The sequence below is a fragment of the Myxine glutinosa genome, chromosome 7 (assembly GCF_964187855.1).
Source record: "Myxine glutinosa chromosome 7, kmMyxGlut1.1, whole genome shotgun sequence".
Taxonomy (NCBI): Eukaryota; Metazoa; Chordata; class Myxini; order Myxiniformes; family Myxinidae; genus Myxine; species Myxine glutinosa.
Genome location: NC_136267.1, coordinates 100,920,793 through 100,942,773, shown reverse-complemented (window position 1 = coordinate 100,942,773; position 21,981 = coordinate 100,920,793). Strand labels below are relative to the sequence as shown.

The following is a 21,981-nucleotide window of genomic DNA, read 5'->3' as shown; positions in this document are numbered from 1 at the left end:
GGGTAAGTATTCTATGAATACCATCTAGTTCATATTAGAGATAGGACAGCTTTGTCAAAATTCCAGCTTCATGAGGAATCACTGGGAAGAGGTAAAGAGTGAAATATTCTCAATGAGGACTTACTGTTAAAATGATTTAAATACACAAGTGTGACCATAAAAGTAATGCTTCCCCTTTGATTTTCCAAAAATTATATTTTGTTTGAAAACACCTCATCATCCAAAAGTCAAAATTACAGAACTCGGAATCATCTTTGTACAGGAGAGGAGTTGTCAGATTGGTGTTTTGCCAGAAGGGCATTGCATCAATGAGTGTGCCATCCCTCGGGTGGATATAAAGCCTGGTGTCCATCTGCTAGCATTAGTTGGTGGTTATTAAAGATCTCATGGTGTCTTTTGATGAGGAGCCAGTAAGTTATTGCCAGCATCCTGAACAAATTACAAGTTCCTGCTTTGATATGAATGGGCATGCACCTGCGGCACAGCCACAACTCACCAATGATGCAACGAGCGGTACAAATTTAATTCCTAATTGAATCCCGCCCCAATATGCATTCACTCGAAAAAATAAATAAATACACGAGCCTCGATTATGTATACAAAAAAATGTCTGTTTTTTCTGTTTGTTTGTTTGTGAACAGGGTATCTTAAAAGGTTATGGACAGATTAGGACTAAATTTGGTGGATATGTTGGGTATGTGACAAGGATGAACTGTTTCGGTTTTGGTGAAGATCCAGAATCAGATCTGGATCCGATTAATTCTTTAAGGGATTATTCACCATTGAGAGAAAGGGCCAAAAACGATATATAGCACGGTATTTCAAAAAGTTGTGGACTGATTCAAACAAAACTTGGAGAACATGTTGTGTATGTGACAAGGAAGAATTGATTCGATTTTGGTGAAGATTCAGATCCAGATTCGGATCAGAGGATTTTTAAGTGATTCTTCACCACTGATTAATAGGGCTAAAACCAATAATATAAAGCACAATAACTCAAAAAGTTATGGACGGATTCGGACGAAAATTGGTGGACAGGTTTGATTTGTGATAAGGAAAAATCGATTCGATTTTGGTGAACATTCAGATCCAGATTCGGATCAGAGGATTTTTAAGTGATTCTTCACCACTGATTAATAGGGCTAAAACCAATAATATAAAGCACAATAACTCAAAAAGTTATGGACGGATTCGGACGAAAATTGGTGGACAGGTTTGATTTGTGATAAGGAAAAATCGATTCGATTTTGGTGAAGATCCGGATGCAGATACGAGAATTTACATTTAAAAATAGATTCCTCACCATTGAGTGACAGGGACCAAAACCTATATGTTGCATGATATTTCAAAAAGTTGTGAACAATTTAAGACAAAACGTGGTGGATGAGTTGGTTGAGCGACAAGGACAAGCCAATTCGATTTTGGTTCAGGTCCGAATCCAGATCTGGCCTACCAGTGGGATACAATCCATAAACTGTTCAGCCTGGCGGAGGTATGCGCTCTACGGAGTGCTGTTCTTGCTTTGTATTCGATCATTATTGTGCTGGGACAGCATTGCCTTTCGATTGGTAACATTGCTGTTCCTTTCCCAAGTTCCCCTGTGTATGTTAAGAGTCAATCACAGTGCCTGGACTTGCATCACATGTAGACAGGATCAATAGGGACAGACAAAATTACACCTCCTCCCTAAGGTCATTAATTGTTTTGTTATGAATAATCCTATCATGCAAATTTTAATTCTCCTGGGACGAGCTGTTTCCAGAACATTGAAAGCCAAATCCTTAATGCTGCATTTACATCCATTTGGACCAAAGGGATGTTCCCTGTTTTTTGTTCTAACCAGCAATACACGTTTAAAATTGTATAGCGGTTTCTCAGTTCTTTATTCCATCTGGAATAGTAATTAGCACTATGCTTTGCCTGCAGGGATGAAAGGGGAGAGAAATGTCATTGTACAGAAAGAATGATTATTGAAAGTGCTTGTTGATGATTTTTACAATTATCTTTGATGTCATTATTTCTATATGCCCGTTTTTTGTTGGCCGGTGTTGCATTAATTAGTCTTACCCTTTGTTTTAGATAATAAGCGACATTGAACCACCTTTAGAGGCCATTTTCCTCGGAGAGCAGGGGTTGACCTTTTTCGGGCACCGTGGTCCCCTTTTTGAAGCAATGTTTTGTGGCCGGATGCCCTTCCTGCCGCCAACCCTGTTAGTCGCCTCTTGCGACACACAGGGAATTACCAGTGAACTGGTACTCAATTTGCCGACCTCGGAAGGATGACAGGCTGAATCAACCCCCCTGGTGTTAATTCAGCGATCGACCGGGATTCAAACCCAGGATTCTAGGATCCCAAGCCGGCACCCTAACCGCTAAGCCAACACCAGGCTTAAATAAGCGACAATGCAAGTATGAAAATGCGCTTCTACGGATCTGTGTATTACTTAAAGTAAAAAATATTTCTGGAGCTGCCCCTATAAGCTGGCTGTCCTGTGTGATTACGACTTGCTTATTAATATCCGTGTGCCAAATGACGTATTATGTCTACCTGCATGTTTACGTCTGTTTGAAACAATCGTCTTGGAATGGAGGCTGAAGTAATTCTCCAGATCTTTCACAAACAGCAGGTAACTGTGCGCCATTGTCCTAACCAGATCTCCACTGGGCCTAAACAAATCAATCCACACTCCTCTGCTCCACATTTCTGTGAAGGATACTTTGAGTCCATTGCTTTGCTGGCTTCACCGGCATAGGTGTATGCAAGATATCTCACCACGTTGTTGGCTGTACTGGGTTTGAAAGTCCACAACACGTAGAGATTTCCCAGAGACGTGGACGTGGTGAAATCACATAACAGGCCAACTGATTGTCCCTGAGTGATCACAATGTCTTGCTCTCCCTCTGCCACTTCCACTGCCGCAACAAGAACTGGGAGGGCTGGAGAGAAAGTGCGCAAGTCAGAGAATGAAAGAGCTTCGGTGAAACAAAAACAACGATCAAGGTCCGAACAAGAAGACGTCATGCAGAGCTTGATACTTGCAAAATCCGCCCCTCCTCAAAACAAAGTTGCCATGGATACATCAAATTGTCCATTTCATCAAGATTAAAATTGAAGATCTTAATCAAATCTCGGGTCAATCAGATTACAATTGATGATTTTTCAGATTAAAATAGATGATCTTAGAAGTTTGACCTTTGATCTTTTGACTTCAAAATTAGTTAGTACCCCAATTCAGTGATGCATTCTGCAATTGCTGTTTAATTAACAAGGTAATAAGATGAACATGGATAAATTTTCACACGTAAATTGATGATTTTAGAAGTTTGACCTTGATTTGACCTTTGACCTTTTGACGCCAAAAATAGTTAGTTTTCCAATTCCGTGATGTGCTACGCAATTGTTCTTTAATTCTCAGTTTAATGGTGTGAAAATTCACCATTTTTCAGATGAAAATTTATGATTTTAGAAGTTTTACCTTGAGTTGACCTTTAACCTTTTGACCTCAAAATAGTTGGTTTTCCAAATTCAATGATGCACTCTACAATTGCCGTGTAATTTTGAAGTCAATCGGATGAAATTGATAATTTTTCTGATTAAAATTTATGATTCTGGAAGTTTGACCTTGAGCTGCCCTTTGTCCTCAAAAATAGTTGGTTTTCTAATTTAGTGACTCAATATGCAAATTCTGTTAAATTTTCAAGTCAATCAGATGAAAAATGACCATTTTATAAATGTGACCTCAAGATGACCTCAATAAATCAATAGGCTTTTTCCTTATGACCAACTATACCATCTGGTGAAGTTTTGTGAAGATCGGTTTGAAAGTGTGACCTGTAGGTGATTGACAGACAGACAGACAGACAGACAGACAAACAGACAGACAGACAGACAGACAGAATAATGCACAAGACCAACCAATATACTTCAAAAAACTTCAATTTTACAAGTAATAAGGAAAAGACCACTAAAGAGAACAGTGAAAGTAGATAAAGGGGATAAATAACAAGTTAAGACAGGTGTGGGCCCATTGATGAATAGCACAGGGAGATTAATTTGTGATGAAAGTGAGAAATCAGGCTAAGTGCGTAGTTATTTTACTTCACCATTTACGCAAGAACAGCCAGGGGAGTTATCAATAGCATCAAACTCATTTAATGTGCATCCAAAAGTATTGGGAGAGGTGGCAAATCAGATAAGCGTGATGTTAACTGATAACTTTAACAACAATGGGAATGAATTTTTCCACAGTGGAAACGAGTGTTAAGAACACCAATCAGAAATAGAAAGCCTGTAAGATGGTGCACTAAATAAATAAAATAAAAAAAAGCATCTGAAAATGCAAATCCCATCCACATCCCCGCTTTGTATTCAGACGACCTCTTTCGTATGCTAAACATGATGAAAACAGCTTTTAAAAATTACAACAAGAAAGAGCAATCAGAGATTGCTAATCCTTGCCAGGACATGTTTTTACTGGTTTTTAAGGCTTTTGTGTTAAAACAAATATGTCGGCCGTACCACTTGACTGATGACATCATCAATTTTTCTTTATCCACCAATTTATCCCGAGATGATGCTCAAGATATTTCATCTTGATCGGATGAAGTTTTGTACTTGACGAATTATGACGTCATAATGGAGGCACCTATGACATCATCATTAACATATGTTATTCCCCATGGAGAGTTCTTTATAATGTGCCATGTCTCAATTTTTGATGGAGCGCTTTCGGAGATATAGAGGTGCAAAGTTTTTCGGTTTTTCCAAGATGGCGGCCGAACCACGTGACCTAAGATATCATATTTATCTATCTATAATTCCAGTAATCTCTGTCTGTCTGTCTGTACGTTTGTTTGTTTGTCTGTGACCGCTGTTTCTCGACAACCACGGGTCCGATATACTTTTAACTTGCCAGGTATATTGCTGGGGACCCGAGGATGTGCCTTTTCAAGGTTTCATATTAATCGGACAATTACTTACCGAGCTATGTCCAAAAAACGATTCAACCAATCAGAGAGCAGCGAACGATCGCGTGTGCCGAACGTGGCGGGCACACTCTGCCTCGGATGGCACATTTGAGAGCGTATTCATTTATTTCACGTTTGCAAACTATGTTGGCGTTAAACTATGTTTTACAACTAATAAAAACGAATTTGCGATTCATTCGCTTTCCTGCGCGTTTGTGCACGCGATGGCGATTTCTTTACCAAACTCCGGAAGCCGTTCGCTTTGGACCAAACCATTGCATGTAAATAGAGGGGGGGGGGTTGTCACCACTCGCAAGCCGTTCGCTTTGGACCAAACCATTTCATGTAAATAGAGGGGGGGGATATAATTTTAGATATATATATAGTACGGGCATGCCCTAGTCTATCTATAATTCCAGTAATCTCTGTCTGTCTGTACGTTTGTTTGTCTGTGACCGCTGTTTCTCGACAACCACGGGTCCGATATACTTTTAACTTGCCAGGTATATTGCTGGGGACCCGAGGATGTGCCTTTTCAAGGTTTCATATTAATCGGACAATTACTTACCGAGCTATGTCCAAAAAACGATTCAACCAATCAGAGAGCAGCGAACGATCGCGTGTGCCGAACGTGGCGGGCACACTCTGCCTCGGATGGCACATTTGAGAGCGTATTCATTTATTTCACGTTTGCAAACTATGTTGGCGTTAAACTATGTTTTACAACTAATAAAAACGAATTTGCGATTCATTCGCTTTCCTGCGCGTTTGTGCACGCGATGGCGATTTCTTTACCAAACTCCGGAAGCCGTTCGCTTTGGACCAAACCATTGCATGTAAATAGAGGGGGGGGGATTGTCACCACTCGCAAGCCGTTCGCTTTGGACCAAACCATTTCATGTAAATAGAGGGGGGGGGGATATAATTTTAGATATAGATATAGTACGGGCATGCCCTAGTCTATCTATAATTCCAGTAATCTCTGTATGTGTGTGTGTTTGTCTGTGACCGCTGTTTCTCGACAACCACGGGTCCGATATACTTGAAACTTGCCAGGTATATTGCTGGGGACCTGAGGATGTGCCTTTTCAAGGTTTCATATTAATCGGAGAAGTAGTTACCGAGCTATGGCGATTTATTTACCAAACTCCGCAAGCCGTTCGCTTTGGCTTTGCGAATGGACCAAACCATTTCATGTAAATAGAGGGGGGGGATTGTCACCGTACTCGCAAGCCGTTCGCTTTGGCTTTGCGAATGAACCAAACCATTTCATGTAAATAGAGGGGGGGGATTGTCACCGTACTCGCAAGCCGTTCGCTTTGGCTTTGCGAATGGACCAAACCATTTCATGTAAATAGAGGGGGGGGGATATAATTTTAGATATATATATAGTACGGGCACGCCCTAGTTATATATAAAATTCTACAGGAGGAGCTGCACCAATGGTGAAAAAATCCTGCCAATCGGACCAACTGTTGCAGAGAAAATCATATTTATTCTGTGCGGAGAAATAGACAGACAAACAAACAAACAGACAAACAATCTTTTAGGTCGTAGGTTGTAGACAGCAACCACCCAGGGTGGTACTACCGTTCTGACATAGGAGCGTTAAAGTGGTGCCCGGAACCATCTTGCACTCTCTTGTCAGGATTGCTGGTCTTACTTTTTGTCTCACTCAAACTATATCTACCGGGCTAGCTTCAATCTCTCTTTCTTGCAAACAAACACCACACACTTTTCATCATACACTTTTCTTCTCTTTTATTTAAGGCCTGGCCTCGATGATGAGGGCTATGCAGTCCATGAGGGGAGCCTCCAACATTAAAAAAATGGACTCAAATGCAACACCCTCTCTTCTGGCGAGGGTAAAAGTTGACGATTTTAGTCGATCTTGACCTTTCGACCTCAAAAGCAATTTTCTTCGGTGACCCAATATGCAAACCCTGCTCAAATTTCAAGTCAAATGAAAATTGACAATTTTATGTGACATTGACCTTTGACCTTTTGACGAAATTATTCATTTTTCTTCTCCATATTCTCATAATAAAATTTTATCGAAAATTGAATGACAAAGCTGAAATGGTAAATTTAAATTTCAGGTCAATTGGATGAAAATTGATGACTATGTGACGCTGACCTTTGACCTTTTGACAAAATTATGAATTTGTCTTCTCCATATTCTCATAGTAATAGCCTGGTGTTGGCTTAGCGGTTAGGGTGCCGGCTTAGGATCTGAGGATCCTGGGTTTGAATCCCGGTCGATCGCTGAATTAACACCAGGGGGGTTGACTCAGCCTGTCATCCTTCTGAGGTCGGCAAATTGAGCATCAGTTCACTGGTAATTCCCTGTGTGTCGCAAGAGGCGACTAACAGGGTTGGCGGCAGGAAGGGCATCCGGCCATAAAACATTGCTTCAAAAAGGGGACCGAGGTGCCAAAGGCCAACCCCTGCTCTGCTGGGGAAAATGGCCTCTAAAGGTGGTTCTTTTCTTCATATTCTCATAGTAAATCTTAGTTGAAAATTTGATGAAAATTGCTCAAATGGTATAAAGTTACATCTTGATTGGATCGGACAGACACACAGACAGACACACACACAAACCTAGACACACAGAAGTGATTGCAAAACCCCATATCCAGCTGTGTTTTTGGAGAGTCTAGTAAACATGATGCCTTGGGGCCGTTTATGTCACGAATTAAATGGTTTGTCATCAGTCACAATGATGACGCTATCAGTCACATGGTTTGGCAGCCATATTGGATTGAAGGAAAATCTTTAACAATTATCTTCTCTGAAACCGCTTACCGATTGATACCTAACCTTACAGATATGAGAGACTATCCATGGGGAAAATTTCTTGACAACAATGACATGTTCAGTCATGCTGTTTGGCAGCCATATTGGATTGAAGACATAAAAAAATTTAAAATCTTTTCTCTGAAACCAATTAACCGATTTATACAAAACTTAAAGCATATGATTGAGTACCCATGGCAATAAAACATACTGAATTGAAGTGTAAATACAATTTAAGCGGTATCAACAACAACCAAAGTACTGACTTGTCTGAAAGCCGATCTTCACCGCTCTCATTTTTAGTTATGGAACTAAAGGGTACACTGTTGTTTTTGTATTGATTATTACATTCCCTGGATACATTTGTGACAAATATGAAAGATAATTGCATCAAAGGTTTAGGCATGCTTCAAAGTACTCCTATTTTTCAAGCAAACAATCATACAATCAAAAGTCTAATTAAAAAAATCTAACCACATTTACATTCACTAAATAAACAATGAGATATGAGAAAAATTAATTGAACCTGAGGACCATATTCCATGAATAGTTATGATGCACAAATATGCTGAAAAATAAAAATGAGAATCATGATTTTCCTGCCAGGAAAGAACATGGAGATTTTGAGTTGCTTTGGTGATAATCATTTCAAAGTATATTTCACACCTTGTATTTTCAAAGTCCTTGGCACACCTGAGCTCCTCACCACATACAAGGTCTTCATCTGCAGCTCAATGGAATACTGTTCTCCCATCTGGGCCGGTGCTCCTGCCTCACACCGAGTTCGGCTTCACGCTGTCGAAACCAAAGCTTTCAGAATCATTGGAATCTCCCGAGATGAAGCTGATTGTGAGGGCCTTTCACTCACTCACCGCAGGCAGGTTGGTGGTCTTTCTGTCTTTTACCGACTCCTCTCCGGCCTTGCTCCCCCAGCTCTCTCTCTGTGCTCTGTCCCCCAAATATTCCTACAGGTCGCACAAGATCTGCCAGCAACCCTCTTATGGTTAAACTACCAAAATGTAGACTCTCTATTCACCTTCACTCTTTCATTCCTCTTTTCTCTCACCGCTGGAACAAACTCCCTCACTCTCTTCATTCCCACTCCTCCCTCCAGGTCTTCAAAACAGCTGTTCACCACCATCTCGTCTTCCCTCATCCAAAACCTTGATCTTTTCTACCCCCGCTAATTCACCCCAGATACACTTTTTTGAAATACCGACTTCTTTCCTGGAAGTCCTTGCAGTGTCCATGTCTTTTGTACTTATCCCACCCCCCCCCCTTCCCATGCCTCCTCCCCCCATGCCCTCTCCCTCCCACAGATCTCCCGATGTCCCTGCTCTCAAATGTTGTGTTTGTGTGATTCCCCCTCTCTCCCCATCTTGTGTGCAGCTCCCCTTGTTGTATGTTTTATGTGTCTGTTTGGTTTTTTTGTGATTAATGTTAGCTCTTTCATGAGCCTCGATCTTGTATACCAAAAAAAAAAGAGAAAGTAACATGTACCAATAATGATATTGAATTACATCATGAGGGGTCATAGGGATCTGTAAGTGAGAAAATTAGTGAGCAAAAGTGAGCTCTAACCACAAGAGGAATGCAATGAACAGCAACAGTGGCATAACTGTGGCATTTGGAAAATGGTGGCCACCTGTTGCCTGTTGGTCAATATTCATACAAAATAAATAATAAAATGTTTATCCAAAAAGCATAACTATAAGTGATGTCAATTTATGAGGAAATGAAACCTGGAAAAAATGTCACACAAATAAGCACACATAATTTATACACACACAAACACAACCAAACACACACACACACACAGACACACAATGGAGGAGGATCCCTTGAGACCTGGTAGGTCTCCCTTCCATCTCTTGAATCCCAAGTATGTGTGGAGATAGCAGTTAGCAACAGCAACTTGCGCGCACACACACACACACACACACACACACACACACACACACACACACACACACACACACACACACACACACACACACACACACACACACACACACACACAGTATAGTCATATACATATACAGTACGTATAGTACTTTATGTTTACAAGATTGAAACTCATGGAAGAATGAGGTGACTGAGGGTAAAACTGCAATGCATTGAGACAGTGAGGCAGAAGGGGGCAGCAGGAGGACACGACAAGCAAGGAAAGGGACGACCTGACAAGGAGAGAGGGGAGGGAAGCAAACATAGTAACCTGCAAATAGGATGGATGGTTGGGCACCTGGGTTCATGTGGGTTTGTAAAGATCACAGGTAGGAATGGAGTATGGCTCGACTACCGATTGGGCTAATGCACAGGTGGTCATGCACTGTAATGTTTAAGCCTTGAAACATTTTATGCACTTGCAGTGTTTACCTTTCCAGGTCATCCAAAATATTTTGATCTCAAAAAATTTCATTCCTATTGATGGAATTTCATTATTATAATTTCCTTAATATAATTTCATTGAGAAGTTTCTGAAACAAATCATCTTACTATAATTCACCAAATGTCCATCCGTCCGTTCCCAGGTACTGCAAAAACAGCTGAACCGATCGCAACGAAATTTTGGGTGGGTAATCCTGAGACCGCCAAGAGTAAAATAGGCAATATTGGTTTTCCAATTTTTCCAATTTCCAATTTTTCCAATTTTCCAATTTTCCAGTTTTTTCAAACACGATGGAATAATATTGACCGATATGAACAGTGATGTGGCTTTTATTGAAATTCTACAAATACTGTTTAGATTTTGATGATTTGTGTGTGATATGATTTAACGGACGTTTATATAAATCGTTTAAAATAAAAAAAAGCCTAAAATTTCTGATATTTTGCCTTTTCATTTGGGCCTCCCAATTGAAGCCCCGCCCATAGGGCGGGTACCGTTGCTAGGTAATAGAATTTCCTTCATATAATTTCATTGATAAGTTTCTGAAACAAATCATTCATGTAATTTCACGTTACTAAACTGCATCATTTAAGCCTCATCCACATTCATAATTATAAACTAACAAACTGATAATATCAGATAATAACTGGTAGGTATATAAATTAGGATAGTGCGGACAAAAAATGTAATTATTTTATGTTCACAATAGGTTTGATCAACTGAAAGTGGACAGGTACGCTGACCACCATGGGAAGCAAGGTGAAGCTGATATTTTAGGTGATCACCTTCATCCAAGAAAAATAAAGAACCATTTTGATTCAAGTTGCTTCATACATGTTAACTCTCGTGTGGCAATAATACATGTTAACTCTCAGTTGATAACATCTATTCTTCAAACTGTGTGTTCACGCAGCCCAACGCGAGCCTTGACAAAGAGAATTCCTCTTTTTGAATGCAAGTTGCAATGAGATAGTTTGATCGAATGTTTAATTTATCATCAGTCACGGACATCAGTTGAGAGCGGAGTACCAATAGGAGCGGAGCGAGGCCTCTGCCAAAAATCAATGTGTTGCTTTATAGCCGTTCTGCAGGTGCAATTGAATGTCTCAAATGTGTATCACACTTCTCGATGGAAGGTCTCACTCTTTTCCAAGAGGTGATCAAACATTTCGGGAGAGACATCCACACATAGTCGGTATAAAACACAATTAATGAAATATTTGGCTTCACCTGCCTCTTTCAAGCTGTCTATTGAGCCATTCCTTGAATCAAACGTTCTTCTTTCATGCACTTTGATCTTTGCTGTAATTATTGTAAATAATGCACGTTTTAGAATTTTTTTAAATTTTTCATCGCACAACAATGTCACAAAAACTAGAGCGAAACTAAAAGGTAACACAAACAGTTTGCACATCATGGAAGTTGTTAGTTAGTTATAATGGGCATCAGTTTATCAGTTGTGAATGATGGTCTGGATGAAGCTTTAGATGACTACCTGCATAAAGAAAACTATTTAATAAAGCAGATTCCAAACATTTTCCCAAAACAATATGGATTAATCATTCATGTTATTTAAAACTTCATCAGATAGGGAGTTTCTCTGCTCTCAGATTATTTTAATGTATATTAAAATGCTATATTAAATAGTTTCTTAGAAGAAGAAGTCTTTGCAATAATTAAATATCACCAATTAGAACAATTACATGAGAATTTAAATATACTGTATATATATATATGTATGTATGTATGTATATATATATGTATATATATATATATATATATATATATATATGTATATATATATGTATGTATGTATGTATATATATATATGTATGTATGTATGTATGTATGTATATATATATGTATGTATGTATGTATGTATATATATATATATATGTATGTATGTATGTATATATATATATATGTATGTATGTATGTATGTATATAGTATATATATATGTATGTATGTATGTATGTATGTATATATATATGTATGTATGTATGTATATATATATATATATGTATGTATGTATGTATGTATATATATATGTATGTATGTATGTATGTATATATATATATATATATATATGTATGTATGTATATATATATATATATATATGTATGTATGTATGTATATATATATATATGTATGCATATATATATATATATGTATGTGTATATATATATATATATATATACTAAATTGCTACATTATAAAAGTACCTCTAAATTACGAGAGGTGGCGATCGTGGTATTGGGGAAGTACAAGAGTAAAATCGCCACCAAGGATGTGAAGTGAAACCTCATGCTAAATATATAATCGTTACAAAAAGATACATCCATATCGTTTTTCTATGGTGCAAAAGGCTTATGGCGGAGGTGACGCATGATAGTGCGTTAGGAGTGAGGGATGGCAGGATGGCCTACATGTAGGCACACTCACCTCTAAGCTGTGCAGCATGGGTTCGAATCCCGACTCAGCTATAAACTGTTATCTTGGTGTTTCACAGGCAGGATGATTCATCAATGTGTGTGCCATCGCTCGGACGGACGTTAAACGGGCGTCCCATCTGCCGGTATTAGTTGGTGGACATCAAAGATCGCACGGCGTCCTCTGTGAAGAGTAGTTGAGCTATCGCCGGCACCATAAACAAATTACAAATTCCTGCCTAACCTAACTGCTTAGTCGAGCATCAAGCCTGGCCACCCGGTTCGTGAAAGACTTGGGCCAAAACCATCCCCCGGCCAAACCAACAAGAACCGATGGGAATAATTTGGACCATTAACAAGGAAGAAGAAGCTCATTTGAAGTGGAGGAAACTTCAGATTCCATTAGCAAACAGCAAACTTTTAGCAAAACTACTGAAATGCAAATCATGCAAAATTATCTCGAGTTTTTACAACAACAGATTCTGACCTGAAACCTCAATTATAGTTCGGGGTCTTTGTCCTTTGTTGGGGAAATGAAGTGCATTCACTCACATATGACTAAGGGGCACAGAAGTTTCACTTATGATTGATAAAGGAGTCATGCAGAGAATTTTATTTTTATTTTCTGTGTAATGAGTTTCACTTTCTGGATGGTATTGAGGAATAAAGGTAACTTTAAAAAAAATGTCGTGCAGATGTTTTTCTAACGGCATAACAACAAAAAATATTCTCTCCTTATTAGGAAAATCCATTTACCTTTCTCCTGCTGCAACATTCTTCCCAAACATAACCACACTCCCTCATATTTAACCCTCGACCCCTGCCCCCCAAACACACACACACCCTTTCCTCGTCATCCTGTTCACCTCACTCCCTTCCACACCCACTTCCTCTCTGCCCCCATTATTCTTTATCTTCTCTTACCACAAGTCCCTTCTTTCATTTCCTCTCCCCTCTCAGTTTCCTCCTCTTGTCGCTGCTCTCACCATCGCCCTTTGTCTCCCTCTATGCATGTCACCGTGCCTGGCTTCCGTTGCCTCGCAAGGCATCCTGGGTGCATTTTTACTCGGTGACAGCTGGAAATACTGTAAAGAGAGATACGGAGGTGGTGGCAGAAGACCACTGGAAGTAGGCTTTGGACCTAATCGAATTCTTCCGTCACAGTGAACTGCGTGCCGTGTGTAACACAGCAGAAGAGTGCCACCCAGGCCTAAATGAAGGCATAAAATAAGCAAAACACTTTATCTCTATTTATGGGTCAGTTACAGGGGCTGTCTGGGAATTGCAAACACACGAAATTCAGACAAAACTTGGGGCCATTTGGCCCATCATTTCCTCCGCAACCGAAGGTGGATGGAGGAGGTTATGTTTTCACCCCTGTCTGTTTGTTTGTCTGTCTGTTTGTTACTTGCAAAATCGAAGATTTTTCAAGTATATTGGTCGGTTGTGTTTGTGGTTCTGTCTGTCTGTCTGTCTGTCTGTTTGTTTGTTTGTCTGTTTGTTTGTCACCGGCCTACAGGTCACAATTTTCAACCGATCTTCACCAAACTTCACCAAGTGGTAGAGTTGGTCAAATGCCAGAAGCCTATTGTTTTTGGGGTCAATAGGTCAAAAGGTCAACATAGGCCAAAGGTCACCAACTTTGCTAAATTTCTAAAATCCTCAATTTTCATCCGATTGACTTGAAATTTGAAGACTACTTGCATATCTGGTCACTGAAGTCAACCACCAAGTATTCTTGAGGTCATCATAGCCCAAATGGTCAACATAGGCCAAATTTCTAAAATCCTCAATTTTCATCCAATTGACTTGAAATTTGAAAAGGACTTGCATATCTCGTTACTGAATTCAACCACAAATTATATTTTAGGTGAACATAGGCCAAAAGGTCAACATAGGCCAAATTTCTAAAATCCTCAATTTTCATCCAATTGACTTGAAATTTGAAGAGGACTTGCATATCTGGTCACTGAATTCAACCACCAACTATATTTGATGTCAACATAGGCCAAAAGGTCAACATAGGCCAAATGGTCAACATAGGCCAAATTTCTAAAATCCTCAATTTTCATCCGATTGACTTGAAATTTGAAGAGGACTTGCATATCTGGTCACTGAATTCAACCACCGAGTATCTTTGAGGCCAACATAGGCTAAAAGGTCAACATAGGCCAAATTTCTAAAATCCTCAAGTTTCATCCAATTGACTTGAAATTTGAAGAGGACTTGCATAATCGGTCACTGAATTCAACCACCAAGTATTTTTGAGGTCAACATAGGCCAAAAGGTCAACATAGGCCAAAAGGTCAACATAGGCCAAATTTCTAAAATCCTCAATTTTCATCCAATTGACTTGAAATTTGAAGAGGACTTGCATATCTGGTCACTGAATTCAACCACCAAGTATATTTGAGGTCAACATCGGCCAAAAGGTCAACATAGGCCACATTTCTAAAATCTTAAATTTTCATCGAATTGATGTGAAATTTGAAGAGGTCTTGCATATCTGCTTACTGAATTCAACCACCAAGTATTTTTGAGGTCACCATTGGCCAAAAGGTCAACATAGGCCATCATGTATCATTGGAAAACTTTTGGGGGAGGGCGGATTTTGCAAGTATCGTGCTACGCATGACGTCTTCTTGTTTGTTTGTTTGTGAGCAGGATATCTCAAAAAGTTGTGGACAGATTTGGACAAAATTTGGTGGAGAGGTTGGGTGTGTGACTGACGAAATGATTACATTTTGGTGAAGATGTGATTGCGGATCTGGATCTGAGAATTTTTAAGTGATTCTTCACCATTGAGGGATACGGCAAAAAAATGCTATGTAGTACGATATGTTAAAAAGTTACAAACGGATTCGGACAAAACTTGGTGTAGTAGAGGATCTAGCTTAGACATGTATGCACATAATTTAGGAGAGGATAACTCAACTGTTATAGGCTAATATGACCCCAAGGAACAACTTGGGATGTGTGCCAAAATCTCTATCCGGGACGAAAAGCCCGAAAATGACCACGCCCTTTTTCATCAGAAGTGCTACTTCCGACATAGCTGTATCTTAGAAACCGTTGGAGCTACAGATTTTCTGAGGTGCTCAAAATGTTCAGAATGGCCATGTTTAGGGGGATCATAGAAGAGTGTAAAATTTCTAATTTGATATTTTACGAGAAAATGGCTAAAAACCGTTAGGTCAACTTATTACCATACAACCACCTACATACTGGAATTGCCATATATTTATAACAGTCGAGTTATCCTCTCCTAATTATGTGCATACATGTCTAAGCCAGGTCCTCTACTAATTAATATAATCATTCAATTTTAAACTAACAAGACTGCTTCATAGCACCAGTGCTACAAGATCCGAAGAGAGTGAAACAGTGAGAGAACGACTTATCCATCCAGTGTCACAGAGATAATATCTCACTGAAGTACAGCGAAATGGTAAGACGAGCTTTAATTTATTTACCTAGTCTTATATCTGTGGCTTCTGTGGGTTAGAAAAGTAGAAAGGCACCACGCCACGGTAAAGGGAGGATGCAGTTAAAGGAGACGCATTTTGCAGTTTGCGCATGTTACAGTGCACCCAGTACAGTACAGTTGTGGTTCCACCTCTACCGCGGATTAGAGGCCAAGAGGGGTCTTTTGTTTGAGGTGGAAAATATTTGATGGTAGAGCAAACTTTAGTCTTAGCTTTGCCTAGCAATCTAATAGTAGTATAATTGTATTGGTGATAGTGATATCCCATGCCGATCGAGAATTTGAAACATGTTTATTTTATATTCAGGATGAGGTACCTCTCGTTGCTCCTTGTGCTACACCTAAGCCGATCAGGCCGATCAATCTCGAGGAGTGCATCCTATGCCATAAGAAGCAGCGATCTGAGTACCTCTCTAGTGGTGAAATCGGCAGGGGCTATATTGTTTCGCTTGCCAAACAAACAGAGAGTAATGACACTCGAGCTGCTAGGGTTCTTCGACTGACAGTGCAAGAGCAGGGTATCATAAAATACCACACCTCATCTTGCTACAGAAGCTTTCAAAGGGATATGGCGAAGACTGGCAGCATAACCCAACCATTAGAACAATCAGAACCATCTCAGCAGCGGCTTATTAATGATACATCTGAGCGACGCAGCAAGAGATTTAAGTCCAGTGTACCTACAAATGTCTGTATCATTTGTGCTGCAGGTTGCAAGACAGTTAAACAGAATAAAATACACACATTGTTCAGAATCTGTGAAAAGCCGATGGCCCAAAAACTACTAAATGCGGCCATGTTGTTCAAGGACCAAGTGTACACTGAAACAGCGGCAATGTGTGAGCTGGATGATGTTTTTGCGGCTGATATCCGATATCACGACCATTGTTGTAAAGGCTATTTCAATAAATATCACGCTAAAATTGAGGAAATACTGAAAAACCTCGAAATAGAGGATTCGGTAACAGCCGGAGACGACTCCTTCAAGGCTAGATTTTTAGCCCTTGGGCTTGATTTTAGTAGGTCAGCACACAGTCTGACTTCCATCAGAGACAGGCTAAATTAAGATTCAGCTGCAATAGTGTCAAACAGAGCTGTAAAGAAGCTAATCGTCGAGCTGTATGGAGATGCCGTCTGCTTTACATACCCAAATAACAAACAAATATCCCAGATGGTACTTTGTACCAAGAGTTCTCCAGAGGCCTTGGTAGAGTCCCTGAGAGTTTCACCTGTCAAACGGGTTGCAACTGAGCTGGCGCAGGAGCTGAAAGAATACAGGTTTGGACTGCAGATGAGCTTCTGTGAGCCCCAAGACCTCCAACTGTCCATGGGCAGATTCATTAAGAACCCACCACCAAGATGGGAGGAGTTTTGCTCCTATATTTTCAAGGGGAAAACAACCTCTCAGCTGAAGACTGATGTAGTCTTTCAAATTCTGCACTACATCCTGACTGATGGCAAGGAACCAACACCTTTCCATGTCATGGTGGCTCATGGAGTGCACAGTCTGACACGATCAAAAGAGCTAGTGACGGCTCTTAACCATCACGGAATGTGTGTCAGCTACAACACAGTCAAGAGGATTGATGTGGACCTCGCTGAACGGATCATCACTACAGCAGGTGACAACAGAGTACCTCTTCCCGCTGTCCTTGAAGCAACAAGCCCACTAAATGGGGCATTTGACAACTTTGACCGCAATGAAAGCACCCTGGCAGGAACAGGCTCCACACACGATACCATCCTTGTTCTCTTCCAAAATGTTCCAATTAATCGGGAGAAACCATCAGAGGAGAGTGAGATCTCTGCAAGGCCCCTTGCCACTCAGAGCCGGACCACAGTAAAGCTTAGGTCTAAAGTTAGTTGCCAACAGCTCATCAGGATGGGGGCAGTGAAGGAGCATGGGGAGATACCCACCAACTACAAGGTATCAGAGACCCTCTCCAATTCTACTACACTGGGCCTGATAGCCCCAGCAACAGTTGTTGATCCAACAACAGTCTCTACTACAGCAGCAGAACCCTCTACCTCAGCAACAGAGACCACCACTGTAGTATCTGATGTGATACACACTTCCATGGCAACAGACCCCTCACTCTTGACAACATGCCCCATCGCCATGGCAGCAGAGGCCACTCCCAACACAACGAGATCCACTACTGCAGCAGCAGAAGTCTCGGATATGTCAACAGACCCCTCTCCCACAACAACGGACAGTTCCGCCACAGCAACAGACTTCACTGAGTCCACCAAGTCAATAAATTCGGACTATTTTCTGTGGATAGTCAATCGCTTCTCCAAAATAGCGACACATGAGAGTGACTATGTCCCAGTATTTACAGCTGTGAGAAGTGCAACCGTGAATTGCAACTTTCATCCTACCACCGCAATTCTTACCTTACCCCCATCCTTCCCTATCCAGCTACAACATACGATGCAATCCTCACCATGATGATTAACATTCAGGATGCGCTGAAACAGAAGGGTGATACCTACGGTGGGTTGTGGGCCGACAAAGGTGTGTACCTTATTGCCAAGGAAATCCAGCTCATGAAACCAGACCAGTTTAACAACATATTACTTGGTCTAGGTGGGTTCCATATGGAGAAGATTGTGTTGGCCTGTCTTGGTACATACCTGGAACCCTCTGGAATTTTTGCTGTTCTAGTTGAGACAGAGTGCTATGGTACTGATGTCATCCAGACCGTGATCCCCGGTTCCCACTATTCCAGGGCCCGCACTGCCCATTCAATGATACACGAGGTCCTCACATCTATGGTGTTGGAAGCATTCCTCTCCGAATACCCTGAGAGACCAACTGTCAGTCCAAAGAGCTCACGGGCGAAGAATGGAACACCACAAAGGAGTGCGCTGACACCATCAAAGCATCCTTTCAGGTCTACCTTAAGGAAAGAGCATCGCTGTCCCAGTCCTTTGATTACTGGAACACATACGTTTCCGACCTGTTCCCAATAGTCAAGGATCTGACCAATTCTCTGCACTCTGGAGACTGGATTCTCTACCTCAGTGCTATGGAGAGGGCAACGTCACTGTTCTTCTTTTTGGGGAGAACAAACTACTGTCGATGGACACCACTATTCCTGCAGGACTGCTATCAACTGAAAGATAAGTTCCCACTCCTCTACGACTCCTACATGAACGGTGGATTTGTCGTGAACACCACCAAGAAAGGTAGTGGAGTGCCCTTTGACCAGGCGCTAGAGCAGTGCTACAACCGGCCTGCCAAAGTGAGTGGGGGGATAATTGTGGTCACCAGGAAGAAGGAAACAGTAGCTCTGTGGGGAATCATCAAGCATAAAAAGACCAGTACGTTGACCTCCTGAAGAAGAAGGATGATGTCGAAGGAGAACTCTCACTTCACCACGACTTCAACCCGAGTGCTGCAACTAAGATAGTTGGGATGGTGCAAGATATAGAGGAGTATCTCCTGAAGGTATGCAGCCCTCTACAAGACCAGGTACCGCTGAAGAATGTTCTCACTGGAGAAATTGTGACCAACGTAAACGTAGACAAGTTGTTGTGCTGTATCAATGAGGGCAGCGCTGCTTGTGCTAAATTTATCGATGATCGACTCAGAAATAGGTCGATATCGATACACTCAACTATTAGCAAAATCAAGTTTACGTCCCCTAAGATCACCTTGAATTTGGCTCCCACAGCAGACATCAAAGATGAGACAATCAAAGCTCTCATGTTTATTGAGTATGGGTGTCACTGGGGGTTCACTGTTGAGGAGCTACTCCAGCATGAGATCACCAACTCTGCGTTCTTCTTGATTGACAAAGATGGTTACTTGAGGAAGAGTGCCAAATCACAACTTGGGACTGGGCTGCTGAAGTTATGCCCATTAATAGATTAAAAAAAGGGCCAGAATCCTCCCCACAAACCCACGCCATCGTTATCGACTTCATGGCCTTGGTGAGAAAGGTCCCCTTAAAGAAGCTTGATCCGCCCGTCAAGACATTCCATGACTTTGCTATTGCCTTGACATCTATGGTCACCAAAGCTGGGCACAACTGTGATGAGATCCACATCGTTTTCGACACTTACAGAGAGGACAGCATCAAGAATGGAGAGAGGGGGAGAAGAGGAAAGTCAAAAGAAATGGTTGTCCTTGATGTGATATCACCGAACCAAAATGTTCCAGTGGTATTAGAGAACTTTTGGTCGTCTTCCATCAGCAAAACTGGTTTCCAGGCATTCTATGTTGAGTGGCTCACCACCAATTACCAAGGCACCAAACCTCTATACCTTGGTATATCACCACAGGCATGGATGGTGTCAGCTGGGTGTGCTTTTCCATTCCCTCGGCTCAACTGCACACACGAGGAAGCTGATGACAGGATGATGTTCCATGTGCAGGACATTCTAAGTCACCGGTCAGGACCTACATCCATGACGCTGTCATCAGGTGACACAGATGTCTTTGTGTGCCTGTTATACCACATCACAGTCAATTGGAGATATCTTGGCCTCCAAGAGCTCTGGCTCGTCCGCAACTCAGGAGTGAAAAGATCAATATTGCCACTCCACGATATCTGCATAGCGCTGGGAGATGAGCTCACAAAGTGTCTCCCAGCACTCCATGCACTGACTGGGTGCGATACAACCAGCAAGATATCAACTAAACTTGCAGCCCTGAACGCTGTCCGCCAACCAGGAAATTCCTCTCTGATCCTGAATTTCGACTGTCCACAGCTAAAAGAAAGCGCAATACAGATGGCGGAGACATTCTTGGTCAAGTGCCTCAAACCATCAACAGACCTGAAGACATTTGACGACCTGCGTCTCGCTGCATTTGATAGCAATGCCCTCAAGATGGACTTTGAGAGAACCACTTGCACCTCAACTAATGCAAGGAAACATATCCATAGAGGCTATCACCAACAGCAGCTGTGGGTCCAAGCCCCATTTAGAGACGCCACCTTGATTATGAATGCCGAGTCTTATGGTTTTGTAAGAAGGGGCAGTTTATTAGTCCCTGAGATTGTGATCTCAAAATCCGAAGGCCTGCCAGATCCCTGCACGTGTGGCAAATGTGCTCGCAAGAATGGGTGTCCCTGCAGGGTAGCTGGGATCAAGTGTTTCAAGTACTGCAAATGCAAGGGAGGTGATTGTTGTAAAAACCCTATCACTGAATGAACGCTGCTCATCATCCTCATACCTGGACTCTGTTGTGTTACTCTTCATGTTCCTGACCCTGGTTTACATGACACATAAACAGTACTAATGTGGTGTTAAAAGTTGTATTGTTCGCTGTTGGACAATTTCCCTGCTGATCTTTGAAACATTTAAGCTCTCTAGATACTGCTGCCCACTAAAGTAATGTTTTTTTTTTTAAGGTCACATTCCATTGATAATAGTATGTAATGATTGAAAATAGTATTTCTTTATATTAACCAAATGCTCGCTTTCTTTCTTTTTAAAAAATCCCTTGTATTGTTTAAATTCCAAATTGTCAGTTCAACTCTAGTAGATGACACAAATGTTCTAACTTTGCTCTAAGTCCGGAAAGTTTAAGTTAATAAATATATGGCAATTCCAGTATGTAGGTAGTTGTATGGTAATAAGTTGACCTAACGGTTTTTAGCCATTTTCTCGTAAAATATCAAATTAGAAATTTTACACTCTTCTATGATCCCCATAAACATGGCGATTCTGAACATTTTGAGCATCTCAGAAAATCTGTAGCTCCAACGGTTTCGAAGATACAGCTATGTCGGAAGTAGCACTTCTGATGAAAAAGGGCGTGGTCATTTTAAAAAGGGCGTGGTCATTTTAAAAAGGGCGTGGGCATTTTCGGGCTTTTCGTCCCGGATAGAGATTTTGGCACACATCCCAAGTTGTTCCTTGGGGTCATATTAACCTACAACAGTTGAGTTATCCTCTCCTA

At 41.1% G+C, this 21,981-nt stretch overlaps 1 protein-coding gene across 1 annotated transcript in view; it reads right to left on the bottom strand.

Moving 5' to 3' along the window:
• LOC137431624 (uncharacterized) overlaps window positions 1-21,981 on the bottom strand; it is a 203,617-nt gene that overhangs the window by 96,100 nt on the left and 85,536 nt on the right. The window contains exon 2 of the mRNA XM_068123152.2: window positions 2,774-2,937. Within this exon, the coding sequence (XP_067979253.2) occupies window positions 2,774-2,937 (164 nt within the window). The remainder of the gene's footprint in view (window positions 1-2,773; window positions 2,938-21,981) is intronic.